The following is a 20,530-nucleotide window of genomic DNA, read 5'->3' on the forward strand; positions in this document are numbered from 1 at the left end:
AAACAAAAAACAAAAAAGAAACAAAAAAGAAACAAAAAAGAAAGAAACCCAACCTGAAATTGTATTATCGTCAAAGTCACGGCTTCATTTTTTTTCTTCTTTTCCCATTTTGACCTAACAGACAGACAGAGAGAGAGAGACTCTTCTTCTTCTTCACACACAACAACAACAACAACAATAAAAAAAGGGAACCCATTTATTTTTCTTCTTGTTCAATTAATTGATTTTTTTTTTTTATTTTTTTTTGGTTACAAATGAAGTCTTCTTTGAAGAAACTGCGAGGATTTGCTGTACATCATAATAATAATAATAATAATAATAAAAGTGATGTTATTAGAGATAATAAAAGAGATCTCCTCAACAATCCTGTTGCACAGCTTGATGAGCTTGCTCAAGCTACTCAGGTAAACTATTTGAATTATGATTAAGTAGTCAAGTTTTTATTTTTTATTTTTTGAAGTTAAAGGAAACATTTTTATCAACTCACAAGTTAGATCAACCTTGTTGCTTGAATGGAGACTGTCATTACTACATTTTGTGTTCCTTATGTTGCATTGTACTTTCGAGTCAAATGTTTATAGGAAACACCTACTTTTGACTTGTACCTGATCAAATGTGAAACAAGATTACTGATAAATAACACTATGTTACCTTAAGTATTTAGATATTTGTTACAATCTGTGGATTATCGAGTGAGAACAATAAGCTGTGTAAAGGCAGCACACTGACTGCTATTGGAGTTGTAGGCAAGTTTTCTGCAAGGGCAGCACTTAATCTTGGTGAATTTTAGGCTGATAAGTTCCCACAAACTCAGGGTTTAGATCCTTTTTACGCTTTTTACCCGTTAAAAAGGTAGACCCTCTGCCTAAGAGGAAAAGACATCTTGAATGTGCTTGTGTGCCGATTCTTCAGGGAATTGGAAGGAAAATATGCTACTGTCCTGTGATGTGCTGGTGCTTAGATACTTTCATTTGGGAGTTTTGTAGTTTTGTAGAGTTGTTTGATTATTTTTCTTTCTGTGGCATGCTCACATGTTCTTCAGTTTCCTTATCACCTCACTGAGGAGATCACCTTGGTCCTTGGGATAGCAAATAATAACTTCCGTAGGGGTGCCAGCCTAGTTGGGATGATGTCGGTTCTTGGTCACCACCTATTTCGTGGTGTACATTAAGCTGCTTTAACAAATTCTTTTATCTACCAACATCAAGATAATGAAAAATGGATTAAGCATGTGTAGTTGTGTTATCATTGTCACCAAGTACGGTACGGGTTTAAAACGGTGTGTTTGAAAAAAACTTAGTTCGTGTTTTAAACGAAACGTCTTGGGAAAAAAACGGAAAAAAAGCGTAAAAAAACGTGGGGCATAAAAAACGGGTTTAAAACGTATAATACGTACAATACGTAAAAGAAACGGTAAAAACCGATGATAAAAAATATAATAGATAAAGAATTTGATTTTTTTATTAGAGTGGAAAAAAGAATTGACACATAAAATAAAAATAAAAATAATACAAATGAAAGAAAATTCAAATACATGAAAATATGAAATTATCATTACTCATCCAAATACTAGAAGTTTTAGATTCAGTACAAAAATACGACTCTAAATAAGATACTACTAATTACCAACCATAATGGCATAATCAAGTTCTACAAATAAGTTAATAACTTTAAAATTTATAATTAATTATTAATAGTCCAAAACAAAATAAAACTGTCTCAATAAGTCAATCTAACGCCCACTCTTCAAAAAGGTAAACTCCAAAACCCCTTTTCTTCTTCGTGTTTTCTTTTAGATTAAAAAAAAAAAAATTTAAACGGGAGATTTTCAAAATCTCGGGTTTTAAACGTTTTTTAAGTTTAAAACGCGTTTAAAACGTTTAAAACGGGTTTTTTTGAAAAACCCGGGTTTTAAACTGGAACCAGACGCCTTGCCAATATCTCGGGTTTTAAACGCGTTTTTTTCAAAAAAATGCCGAACTTGGTGACAATGGTTGTGTACCATGAACAAGGCACCAAATTTTCCATGGTCTTCAGTCTTCTACCACGGGATTTTAGGGAAAACAGCGTTGAGGATAATTTATTTATAATGTTTAAGCTGAATGATCATTTATTTGTTATTTTGAAGGTGTCTAGTGGCCTACTGGTGAAGCCTTGGGAGGTTTGGCCCAGGTTCTTGGGATCAAATCCCACCTTTAGCGAGGATAAAGAGTGTAAGGGAATAAATTGTAAGTGTCAAATATAGGTTGAAATATGATCCAACATTTTGTGCTCGACTTTAGTTTATTTCCGTAAGTATCAGGTACTTCTTTGGGTGCTTGATTTTAGGTAACTATCCTGCAGCTAATTTGTTTAGAGCACATAGGAAAGGAGATGGTGGGCAAGGGTGAGAATGTGAGGTTTCACTCCAAATGGGAGCAATGATTTCAACAGTCTATTTGACGATGAGGATGAGGAGAAGCTGGACTGGGGATTCTGATGAAGCATGGGTCAAGGACGGGGATAAGGAGTTTTAGTTATCTCTTATCACGGGTTAGCTGTTGAAGAATAGATATGGGTGCAAGTGGTGGCTCGGCTGGGTGGTGGTTGCGGTAGGGTTTGAGTTGGTGGTTGTATTGTTGGGTCCTTTTGTGGTCTTTCTGGTTTCCTTAATCGGTAAAGTTCAAGTTACTCATTCAATAATAACATGTTACAAATTACAGCTAATGATCTTAAGTAGAATCACCCTATTGGATCATAGTATCACACCGAATCAAATCCTCAAATTGCAAGAGTATCCCAATTGCTAATAAAATCATCATATTCCGCATCCCAATAGCTTTCTATTTTGGATCCGTAAAGTAGATATTTCGTATTATAAAGTTAGGAGAGAATATAGGATGAGATGTCCTGTTCGAAGGCAATAAAGGAAACAGAGAAAAGCAACAAACAAACAAACAGACTATAATCATTTACAACAAGCGACACAAAGACTCCCAACGGAACACAAATAGCCCAAAAGGTGTATCCCTCCATGTCTCTCAAATCTTTGACCAAAGAAATATTAAGCGTTTAATTGAGATGATGACCTCCTTTACTGATAACGCCCTGTTCTCAAAGTGTCTCCTCACCCCAACACCTTGGACACGCATTAAGCCGATGAGATAACACCTCTTTGACCTCAATTCTTTCTCTTTATGCTCAAAGATTCTCAAGTTTCTCTCCTTCCATAAAGTCCACACAATAGCACTTAGAATATGATCCACTAGTCTAGCCCCGCTTGATAGTGGATCCACAATCAATTCCTTCAACAAGGCCTCTTTAAACTTGATAGGGATCCTGAGGTTTATAGAATGAAAGAATAGATTCCATACTTCGCTAGCTAGTGGGCAACTCACAAGAAGATGGTCAATTTTTTCTTCCATCACATTGCACAATGGGCAAAGATTTGAGATGGTCATTTTGGGGTTATGAAATTTGTTGGAGGCTAATGACATTAGTTTAATGTATCCCCTTTGATTTTATTAACATGTTAACTTTTGCTTATATAAAATTAGTATCTTGTAATTTTCTGTTATATTTAATCTATCTGTTGCCTTTTATAGACAGACTTTGTCTTGATTTCTTGCCTCATTATAGATATTAAATATTTTTTCTCGTGTTTTTACATTTAATTTGTTTGTTTCGTAAGTTGACTGTTCTTTTTTTTTGTGGCAGGATATGCAAGACATGAGAAACTGTTATGATACTTTACTTTCTGCAGCTGCTGCAACAGCAAACAGCGCATATGGTACATCTTTAAATTTTCTCAACATGCATACACAGCAAAGTTGGACTCTTCTATTTGCTCCTTTCTAATTCACTGTACAATTTTTAGGGCTAAGTTTAATATACTATTTCCTAATGAAAGGATTAGTTACTTATTTTTCCCAATATACTCTGAGCCCTCTAAGTTGACTCGGATACAAATAGGAGTTGTTAGGAAGTCAGACTTTGTTTCAGTTATTTTCATCTCCCCTTGCATTAATATGAGGTGGCATTAATCGCTCAAGTCATCCCCTGAAATAGGTTAAACTTTGATAACCTTTCTCCAACTTTTAATTGGTGTTCCATGTAAGATGGGTTGAGTCTTTAGTAACCAGGATTACTCCCTGCATATCCTGTATTCTAACTTAACTCTATCTGCTTTCAGAATTCTCAGTGTCACTTCGGGAGATGGGAGCTTGTCTACTTGAAAAAACTGCATTAAATGACGATGAGGAAAGCGGTAGGTGAATTGACATTTTATTATTGCTCTTGCAATATTATAAACAAATAACTGCTGCATTTACTGCAACATGCTTTGGCTAAGTCCTACTCAAGGTTCACTTGCTCAACCAAACAGTTGAGAAGTGACACCAAGGGAGCACAAGATTCTATAAAGCATGCATATTTAATAATTATTTATATAAAGTCCATCATATTGTTTGAATTGCAAATGTTGTCACTGCCAAGCAGTGCCGTCAAATGGGCAGTAAAGATCATTCTGGATGATGCCTACATAAGACGTAGATGATTATTTGTGGTGGTGTGTAAAAAGCCAAATAATTGTACTGTTGTAAGAAAAATATTATGAAATAAATTAATAAACAGAATGAGTTACAGCTTGTATAGCATCAACCTAAAAATGAATGAGCAAGTTGATTGTAAAAAAAATCTCCCCACAAAGCATTTATGGGATAGAGGATTTCACTTGTCATTTTCTTCAACTCTTATACCTTTTTATAAGACGTACTTTTGTTTGTGTTCAAAATTTGAGTTATTGTAAATGTTTAATATTTGAATTGTTGTAAATATGTAAATTTTGATAAGTAGTGGGTGTGTGCGACTATACATAATAAAAATATTAGGAAAAAACCGCCTAGCCCTTCTAGATGTCACCTAGCGTTTTTTAGAAGTGAGGTTAACTGCCTGAAGTTACTCCTCTACATGTGCAAATGATGTATGGTGACATTGGCAACTAATGGAACCTTAATTTCAGCCTAATGATCATTCTCTAGCAACAACTTATGCTTTGTCATTGTATAGATTTGACAGGAAAAAGTTTCTTTTACTAATCAAAGGATAATGAGAAGAAATTTGTTTATATGAAAGTCATGGGCAGTGGCTTAAAAAACACAGTGAGGCTTGCGCCTTGAGGCGTGCTATAAACTCAACTGCAGAGTAACTCAAGACCCTAAAAACTCAGTTTCCTTTTCAATTTCTTAACTATCCTCAGTAAATTTCAAAGTATAAAACAACCTTTCTCATATCAGAAATTGTCAAATTGTACAAAAGTAAAATAAAAAAGTCAGTCTTTTACCTATTGAGGCGTGATTGAGGCTCACGCCTTAATAGCGTCTGAGGCACACCTTAAGCCTCTAGGATGCTTAGCAACCCGTGGCTCTCATGCATTTTTCTAAACCTGGTCATGGGAGAAGTTCACAACTGTACACTATATTTTCAACATTGGGAGGTTACATTTGCGCTCCAAATGACTTTCAACTGTAGGAGCATAGGATGTTGACAATGTGGTTTTAAACCCTTGAGAAAAACCGAAGACAAATGTTGAGTTTATCATGAAATGGGCACTATTTGTCTGAGAGAATGAATTTGAGAAGCAAACCCTTGCACAGATTAGCAAGATAATAATTGTATTTGAGAAACCTAGTGGAGAAGTAAGAGAATCTTATTATGGAAAAAGCAAGAGGAAAGTGCTCATGGGTTTTTTCATTTGCTAGAAACGACAGTAGAAATAGAGATGCATAAGCTACCCCTTGAAGCATGTATATGAAAATTAGTGGTCATGCATTTTAGTATCCACCAAACCATGTCTTCTATTGCCCCTTCCCTTGGAAGCATGCAATCTACTTGGAGTCGAATTTAAGGTAGGGTATCTGTTTTGAAATTGGATATGATCTTCCATATAAGGGTTTTGCTGTTGTTGTTGGATAAGATGCTTTATTGAATCTCAAGTAGCATGATAAGAAGTTAAGAACAGAATATTTACCGTTTTGTATTGCAGTTGTTCTCCACCTACGTTTATTTGTACTTCAGTTTTCTTGGTTACTAATTTTGATTTTCCTGTTCAGTTTGTCTTTTCAACTCATTTTGTTTCCAAGTTATAATATGCCATTGTTTGGCTTAACTAATTTCAATAATCTGCTAGATTATCAGAGTATTAATGATACTGTAAGTACTATAAATTTCTGGTTAATGGGGGAGGTGAACGAGTTAATCAGAGGAGAAAAGAGAGCTATAGCTTGGAGGGTGGGGTGAGAGAAGAGGGGAGAGGAGATTCACAGGAAAATAATCAGGAGGGGGAGGAAGAGAAAGAGAAAGAAGACAGGGATGATGAACAGATCTTGGTTGATGTGGAAGTCATGGTCAGTGATGACTGATGAATAGTGTTCTGAGAGTGTGGGAGAGAAGCTTAGTTCTGGAAAGAGTTGATCTTGAAGGAGAAAGGAAGAGGGACTGAGCAGGGAAAGAAAACATGGTGTTTAAAGAAAATTGTATTTGGATATCGATTAAATTGAAGAATACTGCATTGAGTACCCAAACCAGGGCACCAGGAGGAGGGAGGAAGATGATGAGGTGCCAGATGTAGGTGAGAGGGCAAGGACAGAAAGCCGTGGAGCACTAGGATTGGAGGACCAAAACACAGCAGTTGGAAACGTGCTGGGTATGGCAGAGGCCCCAAAAGTTTTGTCTAGCTTTAATTTGAATGGAGCCACTATCAATGCAACACCTGGCATTCAAAGTACAAGGGAGAAGGAAGTGAATATGGGCTGTAAAGTTGACTAAAACTGGGTACAATATGAATTTGAACATGAGCAGTCCATATCTGACTCTTGGCACTCATAAAGGGACAAAGGGAAAGGTGGTAGTATTGTTGGTGGGTCACGAGCTGGAGATCTGGGGGATAAAGAAATCGGTCCAGATGAAGTTAGTCGAGATGTGGGATATAGCAAAGGCCCAGGCTCAGGTGAAAAGGGCACTGGGTATATAAATCAGTGGGTAAGTTCAGATCCATCTTCTAATGGGGCAAGAGAAGTGGGCTGGGCTGTGGGCTAGATGAGATTAATGTTGGGGTCTTTGGGCCATATGGGTATGGGTCTTTTGGATCAGTTGGACATCTTGGCCAACAAGATCAAAGAGAAAAAAGAGGTACAAAAATCTTCACGCAAGAGTCGACGAGTTTATAGGAGACAGGTGGATGAAGAAGATAGATAAGTTGGAGAGAGCAGTAAGGAGTGCTAATTTGCAGTGGAGTACATCAATACTGGTATTTGAGCGAGGCAGTGAAGCAGACTTTGGGGTGACTGTGGAAGGTGAAGCTCAGTATAAACATCCTTCTCTTGTTGAACCAGTAACAACAATAACCATGGGTTGTTGGCGGTATAGAAGGAGGTACCAGTCCAAACGATGCGGGTTTTAGTGGACAATTAGAAGGGAGAACTAGCAATGAAGGTGAAAAAAACATGGGCGAGGCAAGTGAGCAAAACATGTAGGTGTTACTGGGTATTGTGGAAGGTGGTGAGGTGGCTATCGAAGGAGTGGGTGAGACTGAGCTAGGCGCTAGGCGATGGTGCTATTTTTAGTGACATATCATGAGGGGGTGGTGTTGAGTTATCTAGTAGTGGTACTGTAGGGGTAGAGCCTGGCTCAATTCGCAGTACTGTGTTGGATGATCACCTTTGGAGGACAAAATGAAAATCTTAATGAAGGAAATGTTGGTGATATTGCGAGTAGAATTTGCTAAAACACTGACGACTCTCGCGATTGGATCAAGTACATGGTTGTGTCTTTAGCAGGGACTTTTGGGGATATCGTCTGGTCTGGGAAGAACATGATTTGAAAAACCTTTTGGGGAAATACATGGAAATAACAAAAAGGAGTGAGGGATTGAGCACACTCTGGGGCTTGATTTGGACACTAATCCGCCTATCATAGAGAGGGAACATGAAGATGATCGTGTAGACTAACTGCATTTATTGCTGGTGATGTCAAATTTGCTAGCGTTTGGATGGTTAGTTGGGAGCTTGTATTTGGGTCGTAGGGGGCGTAATTGTTTTGAAGGAGTTCTTTAGAACGGGCTTTAGGTCTTGGTTAGGATTTTGGTCTTCCAGTGGATAACTGGTTGCACCTTGTTAGTGAGAATCTCTCTCACATTTGTATCCCTTTTCATCTTAATCAATAAATTTTAGTTGTCATAAAAAAAAAATTGTTCGATTATGCTCTGAATTTTCATTGTTCACTTGCAGGTAGAGTTCTCTTGATGTTAGGAAAAGTGCAGTTTGAGCTTCAGAAACTTGTTGATAGCTATGTCAGTATTATCCTTTTACTGTAAAACTTTCAGCATCCCTTGTGCAATGATTTGTTAAACTTAATGCTTTTGTTTTGGCTACTGACCTCTAGTTTGCCTATTCAGCGTTCTCATATTTCAAAGACAATAACAACCCCATCAGAGTCTCTCCTCAATGAACTTCGGACAGTGGAGGTTTGTGAACTATTTACTTTAATATGTGAAAGTTGTTGTATTAATAAATACATGTTACTTGCCAAATAATGAAAAGAAAAACTATAGTTGAAGTTGTTAAATTTATTAGGTTAAGCTGTTTCTGTTGTATACATCCTTGTGGAACAACTTGTGATGCACTTAAAATGCATAGCTTCTACAAAGTGTGAGGCGGAACATTAGTTAAATTAATTTTTCAAGATGTATTTCTTCATATTTTACTCCCCATAAGCCTTACCTTGTTGGTGCCATGGTGTGCCTGTTCCATGGTAATTGTACCTAAGGCTCCTCATGTGATGATGTGAGCATCTGACCTCAAGGTGACGGACAATATTTGCACATTTCATTTCTTGCTATTCCTAGATGCAGTATTTCTGGTTCAGGTTTCAATTGTTTGTAAGATCTTTTGTTTTAAATGATTTGACTTACCCTTCATTTAACTACTTCAAGAAGTATAAGGGAAACCAATTGTAGATGCATAAATTTAAAGGGCCGTAATGGTGTGCCATGTGGCAGAAACACATTTCATCATTTGTCCGGGGGGGTTACAAAAGGTGTTGGTTTGGAGGTTCTCACGTGCCGGATGCCCCTGGGGGCGCTGGCCTTCTACCTCATAGAACAGTAAGAGGAAATTGAGAGAACATGATACACCTACGTTCCTGTAATACACGGGCACTCCTAAAAGTTTCAGTTTCTTGGTTATGTTTGACAATGTTCGTCAAAAGAAGACTGCAGAATGTGAGAGAATGAATCAGAGGAGATTTGAATATTTGATGATATATCTTTCAAGAGTGAAAATGGTGCTTGTTAGCTTTCAATCTCAGACATTAGCTGATTTTAAGAATTAAATTGGCAGAACCTATACCTCACTGCACCAAGTTTGTGTCATTTTTTCGAGTGCCTTGATCTCTGGCTTAAAATGTTTTTTCAAAAACCTTACTGTTTGATGGCTTGCTACTATTCTAGGGAAAAATAAGATTGGATGTCAGGTGTTGTGGGTTTGATCTCGAGATTGCTTGGCAATCTGAAGGTTCTAGATGCTAATGAAATACTGCTGATATTGTATACTACCAGCATGTCTATCTTCTTGAATGTTTGATTATCCATCTCTCAACACATAGTTGCATACACTTGTGCACAAACATGAATATAAACAATTTACTACTGCTTCAATGTGTATGCGCAGGAAACTGTTTGTGTCCTTCAATGTCAATTTATTCCTTGAACTTCTGTATGTAGTTTACTTATGGAGATAGATGAACTACTTATTCAATTTGTGGTCAATGTTGTTTCTTTTGTTTTCTGCCCCAGGTGATGAAGCGACAGTGTGATGAAAAAAGGTCTGCATCTTTCCTTTGTAGCTTTTCTGCCTCCTGAAATGAGCTTTTTCTCACTTTTATTGTAACGATCTTCAGAAATGTATATGAGTACATGATGGCGGCACAAAAGGAAAAAGGAAGGTCACGAGGCACAAAAGGAGAAATTTTTTCCTCTATGCAGTTGCAAACAGCTCATGATGAATATGACGAGGAGGCAACCTTATTTGTTTTTCGTCTAAAGTCACTAAAGCAAGGGCAGTCCCGCAGTCTTCTAACTCAAGCAGCTCGGCACCATGCTGCTCAGGTTTTATTCTACCAAAAATTTCCTTTTGTCAAGAGTATTAATTTTTTTGATTCGAATACTGATACACATCTTTTAATTGTTTGTTACTTGAAAACAGTTGAATTTGTTCAGGAAGGGTCTTAGGTCTCTTGAGGCAGTTGAGCCACATGTAAATCTGGTTGCTGAACAACAACATATTGATTACCATTTTAGTGGACTTGAGGATGATGATGGGGAGGATGTTTACGATGATGATGGATACGATGCCAACGATGATGGAGAGTTGAGTTTTGACTATGGACAAAATGATCAGTTGCAAGATGCTTCAACATCAAGGAATTCAATGGAAGTGAGTGTTTTTTTAGTTATTTCAAGTCAGGATGTTTGTCCATGCTGATTGGTTGCTTTATCGGTTACTTATTATTTCTAGATGGTTAAGTTTAACCTTGTGTTACATATTTGAAGCTCTTTTTTAGTGCTTGTGTATTTTCAATTTTCCTTTTAAAAAGAAAAAGAAATATGGGATGGCTGCTGTTTAGAGTATGTAAATGCTTTTTTGGACTTGTATTATCTGATATTGGGACCTTGTAATGCAGCTGGATCAAGTAGATTTATCATTTCCTCAAGTATCAACTGTGGAAGCTGCACAGGTGAACACCTTCCCCGCCCTTCAATTAAAATGGTTGGAGCAACGGGTTTGTTAGATTTGTTGTATGTATTTTTTAACCTTTTTTGGGTCATTTTAGTATATGAAATCTGGTATTACTAATTACTAATTACTAATCTATCCTTGAAACAACTCTTTCTAAGATTGAGCATCACTAATCTATCCTTACTGGCAAATACTACAGTAAACAATTTTTTTTTTCAGATACATATTGTTAACAAGTACTTGGTAGCATTCATGCCGTATGCCTTCTGGTATGTTTGCAGGATAATCTAGAAAATCTCTACACCTCAAGTAGAGAGCCTAGGGCAGGCAGCCAGTCAGCTCCAATTTTAGCAGAAAAGAAGTTTGATCCTGCTGAAAGAATAAGGCAGATGCGACCTTTATCAACAAGGAAGTTTCACACTTATGTCTTGCCCACACCAACTGATACAAAGTATTCAGTTGTAGCAGGGCCAGGATCATCAAATCCAGCTTCCCGTGCAAGGCAGAAAAGCTTGAATCATAATTTGTGGCATTCATCCCCTCTGGAACCAAAAGGTGATGAAAAGAATTTTAGAGAAGATAAATTGTTGGGAGCTCCCAACTTTAAAATGCAGTCTGTGCTCAAAGAGAGCAACACTAACAGTGTCTCCGTCAAATTGCCCCCTCCCTTAGGTGAAGGGATCTCACTACCACAACTTGATCCCCGTACAGCTGATTCAAAAAAAATAAAACGACATGCTTTCTCTGGTCCATTAACAAGTAAACCGTGGTCAACTAAACCTGTTTCATCTGCTAGTGGTCCTATTGCCTCGATAGAACATCCGCAGCTGGTTTCTGCAGCACTTCCACGTGTTACAATACCTGCATCGTCCCCTCCAAGAGTATCTCCAGGTGCGTCTCCTCCTTTAATCTCTACACCTAAAATAAGTGAGCTTCACGAGCTTCCTAGGCCTCCAGTCAGTTCAGCATCAACCAGACCTTTAGGTTTAATTGGTCACTCTGCCCCATTAGGACCCAGAAGTCAAGAGTTTACTATTAAAATGCCATCCACAACATCAAATAAAGCATCTCCGTTACCCATACCTCCTTTGAATGTTCCGCGTAGTTTTTCCATACCTTCAAGTTGTCAGAGAGCAAAAGGGTTACATGTTGCGAAGCTGATGGAAGATTCTCACTATCCAGTGAGGACGGAAGGAGTTGCTTCACCTCCTTTGACACCTTTATCACTTGCAAACGTCAAGCCAGCATCAACAACTTTTGAAGTGGTCGCTCAATCTGGTCAACCAAAAGGTACTTAATACCATTACTCACTACTTCTCCCTCAAGCTGATTGTTATAGGCATCATGTAATATGTTCAAGTCGTTCCCATTGATGTAGTCATATACCATGTTAGTTGTTTGCTTTCATAAACTTGGGAGGAATATAACAAGATTTCAGTATGTCAATTACTTTCACTTCTGGTATTGTATTTCCTCAGAAGTTTGAATTTTGAAACTTGTATGGTTGTCTCGGTTGGTGTATATAAATAGCTATGGGTTGGACAATCTTTCCTGCTTCAAGTCAATTATTTCTTAATCTAGACGATCAAATGTATCCAGTAAATTGGATCCCCTCCTGTGTTTATTTTGGTCATTTGTAGATTGATTGGTTAGCATGTCCATCGACATTATTTCAGTTAATAACTTGGGTGTTCCAAGTGCTGAAGCCATGTTTCAGGTCAAAGTAATATCTCTGAGCTCCTTGACATTCTAACATCTAGATTTTCTTCTCTTAAAATCCATTGAAGTTTTACATGTATTGTTTAATTAGGTAGAACACAGATTGTTGAGAGGTGAAGCTTTTCTGGTTTTTGAAACATTAACCTGCTTTCTTGCTGTTCGCAGGTGAGGATTGACTTTGGCAGTGGCACTGCAGTTTGTGAGTGGTGTTTTTTAAGTTTTGGTCATTTAAAGTTGAGGCAAAATCTTTTTGCTGTCATGTTTTATATGCTCTGTAAATATGATCTGTTATGTAATATTTAGTTTATTGTTTTGATCTTTGCTTCTTGTTGGCAATTAATTATGATGAAATGTCAGGAAATCCAGTGAATAATGCTCAAATCAATCGTCTTCAATAGTTCTCGTAGTCTTAAAGAAACATTGAACGTAATATTAAATGTGTTTCAATGTCATCCAAGCCTAAGCGTGCAGAACCATGATTAACAAAAGGAAAAATATGGTGAATGCTGTGGACGGAGGCATTTCTCAGCTATCGTGGAGTCTCTGTCTTTGTCAAGTTTATATACTGTCCTAGGCAGTTGATCTCATTTCTGGATCTGCCAAGCTGTCTTAAATTGGGATGTACTAATAAATGTATGGTAAAATTGAGTCCGTATGTAATATTGGCCATTCGACGGCAATCAAACGCGGTGAAGTAACCATCAAGTCTAAGTCTCTAAGAGACCAAATGCAAACAACACCAAAAGCTAAATAAATAATGTAGGTCCAAGTTGCAAGTTGGGCGAGAGAAGATAAAAATAGAAAACATGGATGAGATATGGTTGCAGATTGATAGAGCCGTGGATGGATTGGGGTGTGTGTTTTTTTTTTTTAATTAAAAAATATTTCGGGGGCCGTAAAAAAAACATATATAAAACTTCATTCGCACGGAAAACAAACAACTGCAGCAGCAGCAGGCAACCAAACGGAGAAAACCAAGAAATTTTTCTTTGTTTATTTAATTGTTTGTTGATCTTTTGAAGAGGAATTATCTGATGGATCATCATGATATGGTCCTCTGATTCTTCTAATATTATATTACAACTTCTTCTGCTGGTGCGTTATTGGCATATTCTCGGGGTTTTTTTTTTCTTTCGTAGTATAGAAGATTTTTGGATGATTCAATATTTTCTTTACCTCGTTATTTTAAAAGAAGAGTTTAAATATGTATTAATTAATTGCTCTTATTTTGATGTATTCACCAATGCTTAGTTTATAGATAGAATTTTACTTTCTCTGTTTTCTTATTCCTCTTTTTGTTTGTTGTTGATTTTTGCACTCTTTTGGCAGCAATTTGGTTAGAAAACTGTTGTTTGATTTTTTTTCTATTTCTAAACGTGTCGTAGCATTGCAGGCTGGTGCATTGATTTATTGAACAACCATGGATCAACTGTGTCTCATTACCTACTTCTATGGAAGCCAGGAGCTAGTTTCTTCACACGCGATGATTTTGATTTTGAACCGTAGTTTGGGTTTCCCGACACAATCTGAGCTAGGTTTTGGGTAATTTCACTTCAGATTAAGTTGATTGAAGATTGAATTGCATTTGTTTCTTGCTTTGATCGAGTGAATAAAGAACGCCCAACTTAGATATTAAGAGACTTGGAATTTCTTAGATTGCTGCAAATTTTAGTAATGGGACTGCCTCAAGTGCCCAGCGAGTTTGCTGACGAGGCTGCATTATCATTGAGCACGCTTGTACAGAACCCACCTAGGGTAGCAGACACAACCAGCTCTGATAGGGATGGATCACATGGTGGAAGCACGCAAAATAAGTTATCAGGGGATTTTCAATGTACTTGCCATGTAGATATCCAATTGAAGCTTCCAGAAGACTGTACTGGGCTGGTAAAAAATAAAGGTGCTTCTGACATTGCAATCTGTGTTCATGGGATGCCAATTGGTTTTAAGAATAAGAATGTTTGGTTTCTTAACAAATCTGGGCGTGATGTTCAGAGTCCTCTTTCTAGGGTTGTGGGTTTTGGATCAGGAGAATCAGATTCTTTTCTTAATAAGTTTGAGGGAACTTCTGGGACTTGTGTTATTGTATCTCCTTCCATTGAAGATAATAATAATAATATTGAGTTAAATGGTCCTCAAGTCAGGAAGCGCTTGTTGTCCTCATTGAATGATATCCTTTGCCTAGATAAAAAAAATGGTGATACTCAAGAAATCCCTAAGGGTGGTTTTAAGATCGATTCCTCTTCTTTAAGTGGTGAAGTTAGTTCATCTATATCCCAAGACCATAGGAAATGTGAATTGGGCAACCTCAATCATCTGAAAACTTCAGTTTGGTCCATACCTAGACTCGCAAACTGGGATGATTCACTAGATGGAAACAGTTGCACGAGGTCCCTGTGTTTCACAGATGGCCCTGTGCTTGAGAACATGGAGACCTTACATTGTTTATCCTTACCAGAATTGGATCCCTCTCGGAGAATAAGTAAAGTAAGAATGCAAACTGGAGCTATTGCAATATCTCCAGAAAAGGTGATATCACCTCCTCTCTCATTGTCACCTCTTGGTCCGAAATTCTCTGAAAGAATGAAAGCTGCAAGAGTATGCAGGGATGCCATGAAAGAAGTTAGAGAGGGTTTTTTAAACTTTAGGAGCACGCAAAAGTCGCTCAATGGAGCTGTATCGGACTTTGTTATTGCCCAGAAAGAAGAGGAGTTCAGGATACCATGCATGTCATTTGAAAATCTCGAGGTTTCCCGTGCAGAATTTGATGCATTCACCCCTGTAAGTATCACTAGAATTGGGCGACACTGGGATACTGATTCAGAGCCTTCCCCTCAGTGTGGTAAATGCACTAGAAGTCTCAGTGGGCTGTCTGTTAGGAGGTCCTTGGTTGGTTCATTTGAGGAATCTCTGTTGTCTGGTCGTTTTTCATCTTGTAAACTCTCTCAGGTTAGTTCATCTAGTATTTGTCTTTCTAAATCTATAAAGTGACCTTGTAGCGTTCTAACTTCATATCTCATGCTACTTCTTAGTTCGCCAGCTTCTTATCATGCAGAGAATTGATGGTTTTCTAGCTGTTCTAAATGTAACTGGGGGAAGCTTCTCACCATCATCACAGAAACTTCCATTTGCGGTAACTAGTGTGGATGGCGATAGCTGCTTATTGTATTATGCATCTATCGATCTTTCTGGAAATTCCTCATCAAACAAATGGAAAGAGCCGAAGCTGAAGAGAAGTCTTAGCAATGATGATTCTTTAGCTTCCAAGAGCCGCCTGCGTATCCCCATGAAAGGATGCATACAACTGGTACAAATTATTTTAGCCCCTAATACTGATTGGTGTACAATTTAATTATGTGCTGGACATCATGCACGATTTTGTTGGTATTGTGCAATCTTGTGAGAAGGAAAATTCAGTTAATAATGTTACTTTGAATAATTTTAATTGCGTTTACCATCAAGATATTCTGTCCAAGTTGCTTGGACGAGAGTTCGAGACCTCAACCACTCCTCTTAGCTACCAAACTTGTTCCCTATATTCATCTTCCAAAGAAAATATTTCAAACTTACTGTGGTAGTTAATTTTCCTTCTTTATGCTTCTTTGCGTTGATATTTGAATGTAAAGTAGTGAGTTATTAAACCAATCAGAATAAAAAGGGAGAAATGAAAATATAGTGATTCATTGATGATGTTCCTGGGTCATAATGTGTAAGAACATGCCTAATAAGTTCAGCATCTTAATATGAATAGTGAGGATATTGCAAGAGATTCTTATTGTGGAGCAGTTTAAGTTTTGTGCTTTGGGTTTAGACTTTAGAAATATATGTACAAGCATGAATTACTTGCTGCTTCTATTTTGACAAATTATTTGGTTCCACAGGTTCTTAGTAATCCAGAGAAGACACCTTTGCACACATTCTTTTGCAACTATAATTTGAGTGACATGCCAGCTGGAACCAAGGTAGGTTATGGGAAACCTCATAAATAATATCTGAAATCTCGGTCATTAAATACTTGTTTGACTATTTTTCTCCGAAGCATTGTACAATTGTTCAGCCAATCTTACTGAGGAGCTACTTTCATCAAGTTGCAGCACTTGAGTGACTCTGGATGAGCTCAGATTTGGATTTGACCTCAGTTTTTTTTCCAGAGTTTTATTTAACAGATTTTACTTGGTAGATGATAATACTGTCCTAAATGTTGGATTAAGATATGCAGCATATTGCCTAATGGGTTCTCTGACTATTGGCTTTCAGAGAGTCACTAACCCACGTGACCTGGGGTGAGTTCAGACTTGGCCTTAACTCGAGTTGATATCTTGTTTTAAATAGACAAACTACTTGATAGATATATCTAATCTGTCTAGAAATGTCTGGCTTTTACTTGACTTACAGACTTGGCTCAAATTTGGCCTATGCCAGCATAGATGTGGCATGGCTCTTCTTTACTGGCACATTTGGGGTTTACGTGGACCAAATCAGGACTGTTTGGACAGTACAATTTGATGTGGGATAAGCCCCAAAAGGTCATGTGCCTTAACCAACCTCCCGAGTTGTGCCAGTGGTCCGGCCCTAAAGAAACTCGGTCCTATATCTCATTGGACCAGTTTGGGGAATGATGTGGTCCTATCAAGTAAGGGCATTGGCACATGGTCCTATCCAATAACGTCCCGCCCCGAAAGGGATGAATGCCTGTTAAGGCATTAAAATGAAGCTGGTTTGCTGGCACCACGTTTTGCCCAGAAGAAGAATTTCCTGGTTTGAAGCTTGTGGCTTTGTTGCTACTTTGATTTAAAGAATTATATTGGTCTCCTATGTTGAAAGTTGAAACCTTATGCTTGGACTTGTTTGGGCTGTTGGTATAGTTGAAATATATATTTTTAATTCAATAAGAGAAGAAGACGAAAATATGGAGAAGTAGAGAGAAAAGAATATATGGTTTCTCTCACAAACTTTTATATACGATTTCTTACATTTTGAAAAAATTCGTGTTTGGGGCGATGGTCCCAAATCCCCAATGGGGCATCGGTGAGCAACATGGTTGGGGATTCTGCCTTTTGCACCCCCTTGGGAAATGTTCCATTAGAAAAAGAACTTTAACACAAGTACGTTATTGGACATACATAAATTAATTGTAACATTGCTAGTGGATATGTGCGCCATTCATTAACATTGCTAAGGGATGCTTGATGCTTGGGGCATAGCATAAAAATCTTTTGAAGTCTCTTGTAAATAGGATTATTCTGTAACTCATTTTAGAATAAGTTGTTATGTTATCTACTTTTACCATGTAATGTTATGTTATGGTTCTTTTTACGAATGATTGTATTACTGAATCATTGTTTTATCAAACCAGACTTTCTTGCGCCAAAAGGTCACTTTGGCTTCTTCTAAAGCAGTAAGCAGCGGTGTCGACCCTAGAAATGAAATCAAGACTAGTTCAGATTTAAAGAGAAGTCATGCTGTAAAGTTGTGCAGGCAACCTAGCAATATCAATGGATTAGACTCTGTACACACCGTAGAATGTAAAAAAAAAAGCTCTCAAGTTTTAGGATCTGGCATCTCCAATTCGATGTGTTGTATTTACACTGCTAACTCTAGGTCCAATGAATCCCGAAGTAAACAAGAGATGAGCCTCCCGCTCTCTTCACAGGAGGATCATCTCGCAGAGTTGATTTGCTTTGATCTTACTGCAAATATGGATGAGGTAAATGATTTCATCAGTTATGAAGGTATGAAGACTGACGGGAAGGATTACAGCCATAAGAGTGAGAACAAATATGATTATAGTTCTGTTAAGGTCAATGAGAATACCACTGGTGCTGGTGTTTTGCGTTATGCTCTTCATCTCCGTTTTTTGTGCCTGCATCCTAAGAAACCTTCAAGGTCAGTCCAAAGGTGTAAATCTGATCCTTTGTCTGCCCCAGAAAAAAATTTCATGGATGTCGAAAGGGAGCGGCGCTTCTACTTGTACAACGATTTGAGGGTTGTGTTTCCCCAACGACATTCAGATGCAGATGAGGGCAAGGTATGTGGCTTAACTTTTTTAAAAAAGACATTACCTTGGCGTTGATCACTTTTAATTGGTAAAGAGAGACTAGAATGCTAAAGAAACCACCTTCTGTTATGGACTATGGCAATGGTAATAATGGTTGATGTTGCATGTTGCAAAACCATGTTTTTTCATGTATGGTTGGGGTGTAGGACCATTTCAGTAGGAAAATCAGTTAAAATCAGTAAGGTCTGTTAAAATCAGTGGGTTTAAAAATTTGCATGAGACATGCTACTTAAAAAGTTACTTCTCTCGGATCATTTAGAAAGTAGAATAGTAAGGCCACAGGAATGATATCGACCAAGTGAGATAATTTTCCTGTTCATCTTGGCATGTTTCTTTTTCTCCACAGATCCAATTACGAATTTATTTACCTAAAGAATGGAGAAAAAAAGTATTGTCTCTGTCTTCCTTTGACAGTATCTGATGTATTGCGTGGTTGTGTCATTGCAGCTAAATGTGGACTACCATTTTCCTGAAGATCCAAAATACTTCGACATCATTAACTGACAGGTCCAGATGGTCTCCTTCCACAGAGTCCTGGTCCTCGCAACAAATGTAAATATTCACCTTCATTCCGAAGTCATCTAGTTCTGATGGCTCATCAATCCCATTTCACCTGTAAAGATCTCCACGTCTTTTGGAACAATTCTTTGTGGTTTCACAACTCGAATTGCTCTTGTAAATTATACTTTAGTTAATTTAAAAAGTTATGGTAGTTGTTGTCGTAGGCCAGAAGAATGGTCTACCATAGTACCATACACTCCTACCCACCTCATTTTGTTATTTATTTTGTTTCGAGTTCAATTGCAATCTAAATAATCGTTCAGCCCTCTTTAGTGGTTCTCACCTGCAGATGTGTGCTGAAATCTGGTGATGGTAAGTTGGTAACAATGTTCAACTTGCTCATGTTTCTACACACTCGCTTAATAGTGTGATGAAATTCAATGCTAGAATGTTTAACCAGCTAAGTTGCATATACATAACAAATCACTGCTCTGCCACTTTGATGGCAAAGTTCTTTAGCTCGTTAGTCTGTTTGCCTTGAGAAGTGTCTTTGATGGCAAATAACAAGGGGGACGTGTCTACCCCTTGTTGGCTCGTAACAAGTATCATATTCACCCCTTGATGGCAAAGTTCTAAGGCTGGAATCATCACTACTCTTGGCACCTTCATGAAAGGTTTATCAATCTTCAAGTCTGGCTGGAAAGGAATGGAAGAATGACAGAGTAATGGACAGGAATGTGTAGCTGAGAATGAGTTCGGTCATACATTGTGTGCCGGAAAATGGTACTCTTAAATTTTTGGGCCAGGGTGAACAAAATAAACACAATATTGATTAATCCATTCCATGGTAATTGTCAATATACAAGTATATGTATGGTAATTGGCGCATTGGAGATGGATTATCTGTTCGAGCATGGTTGGATGCATGCCGTTGGAACTTCCTTTGATTCAAAAACCTTACAATTGCAATTTAGATAGAGTTGCTGATTTCATTGATCCTGTCAATCCGCGATGGAATACTCAATTAGTGAGACAGTACTGGCCGATGGAATATGCAGATTGGATTTTGACTATCCCGCTGAAGATTCATACAACTCAAGACTCCCGATATTGGGCTCCACACCATAAAGGATGCTATACAGTTAAATCTTCTTATCGGATGCTTCAAGGTTGGATTGACCCCTCAAAGTACCACAACAAAATTTTTTTTGCTTTTATCTGGAAATGTAACGTTGCATACAAAATTAGGTACTGCTTGTGGCAAGGAGCGCAAGAGGTAATTCCTACATCAGATTTCCTATTAAGGCATCATTTCCATGCGGATCAAGAATGCTTTTTATGCCGACATGAAGAAGAATCATTACATCATTTGTTCATCGGATGCCCTTTTGCAAGAGCTATATGGTTTGGTTCTGACTTACACTCTATAATATATGGAACAAATTTCATAACTTTCAAACAATGGATTGAGGAGGTCATC

The 20,530-nt window shown here is 37.8% G+C and overlaps 2 protein-coding genes across 5 annotated transcripts; both read left to right on the forward strand.

Annotated features, from left to right (window-relative positions):
- Positions 1 to 17: 17 nt before the first annotated feature.
- On the forward strand, positions 18 to 14,620 carry LOC147515366 (uncharacterized protein At2g33490-like). 4 transcript variants are annotated; one of them, XM_086587118.1, is made up of 12 exons: positions 37 to 404; positions 3,697 to 3,769; positions 4,172 to 4,246; positions 8,265 to 8,326; positions 8,432 to 8,500; positions 9,830 to 9,858; positions 9,934 to 10,141; positions 10,239 to 10,469; positions 10,717 to 10,770; positions 11,054 to 11,327; positions 11,445 to 12,062; positions 13,885 to 14,620. In XM_086587118.1, the coding sequence occupies exons 1-12, from the start codon at positions 255 to 257 to the stop codon at positions 13,995 to 13,997; spliced, it is 1,956 nt and encodes a 651-aa protein (XP_086443244.1). In that variant the 5' UTR covers positions 37 to 254; the 3' UTR covers positions 13,998 to 14,620. The 4 variants fall into 4 exon arrangements, with proteins under 4 accessions (XP_086443237.1, XP_086443233.1, XP_086443244.1 ...); XM_086587121.1 differs by lacking the exon at positions 13,885 to 14,620 and adding an exon at positions 12,657 to 12,888; XM_086587111.1 differs by lacking the exon at positions 13,885 to 14,620 and adding an exon at positions 12,657 to 12,888 and having other exon boundaries at positions 18 to 404; positions 11,054 to 12,062.
- LOC147515367 (uncharacterized) lies at positions 14,166 to 19,372 on the forward strand. The gene is made up of 5 exons (XM_086587101.1): positions 14,166 to 15,440; positions 15,547 to 15,798; positions 16,373 to 16,453; positions 17,848 to 18,519; positions 18,997 to 19,372. Exons 1-5 carry the CDS (start codon positions 14,166 to 14,168, stop codon positions 19,051 to 19,053), a joined length of 2,337 nt encoding a protein of 778 aa, XP_086443227.1. The 3' UTR covers positions 19,054 to 19,372.
- Positions 19,373 to 20,530: the final 1,158 nt, after the last annotated feature.

This window comes from Coptis chinensis, chromosome 2, assembly GCF_015680905.1.
Source record: "Coptis chinensis isolate HL-2020 chromosome 2, ASM1568090v1, whole genome shotgun sequence".
NCBI lineage: Eukaryota > Viridiplantae > Streptophyta > Magnoliopsida > Ranunculales > Ranunculaceae > Coptis > Coptis chinensis.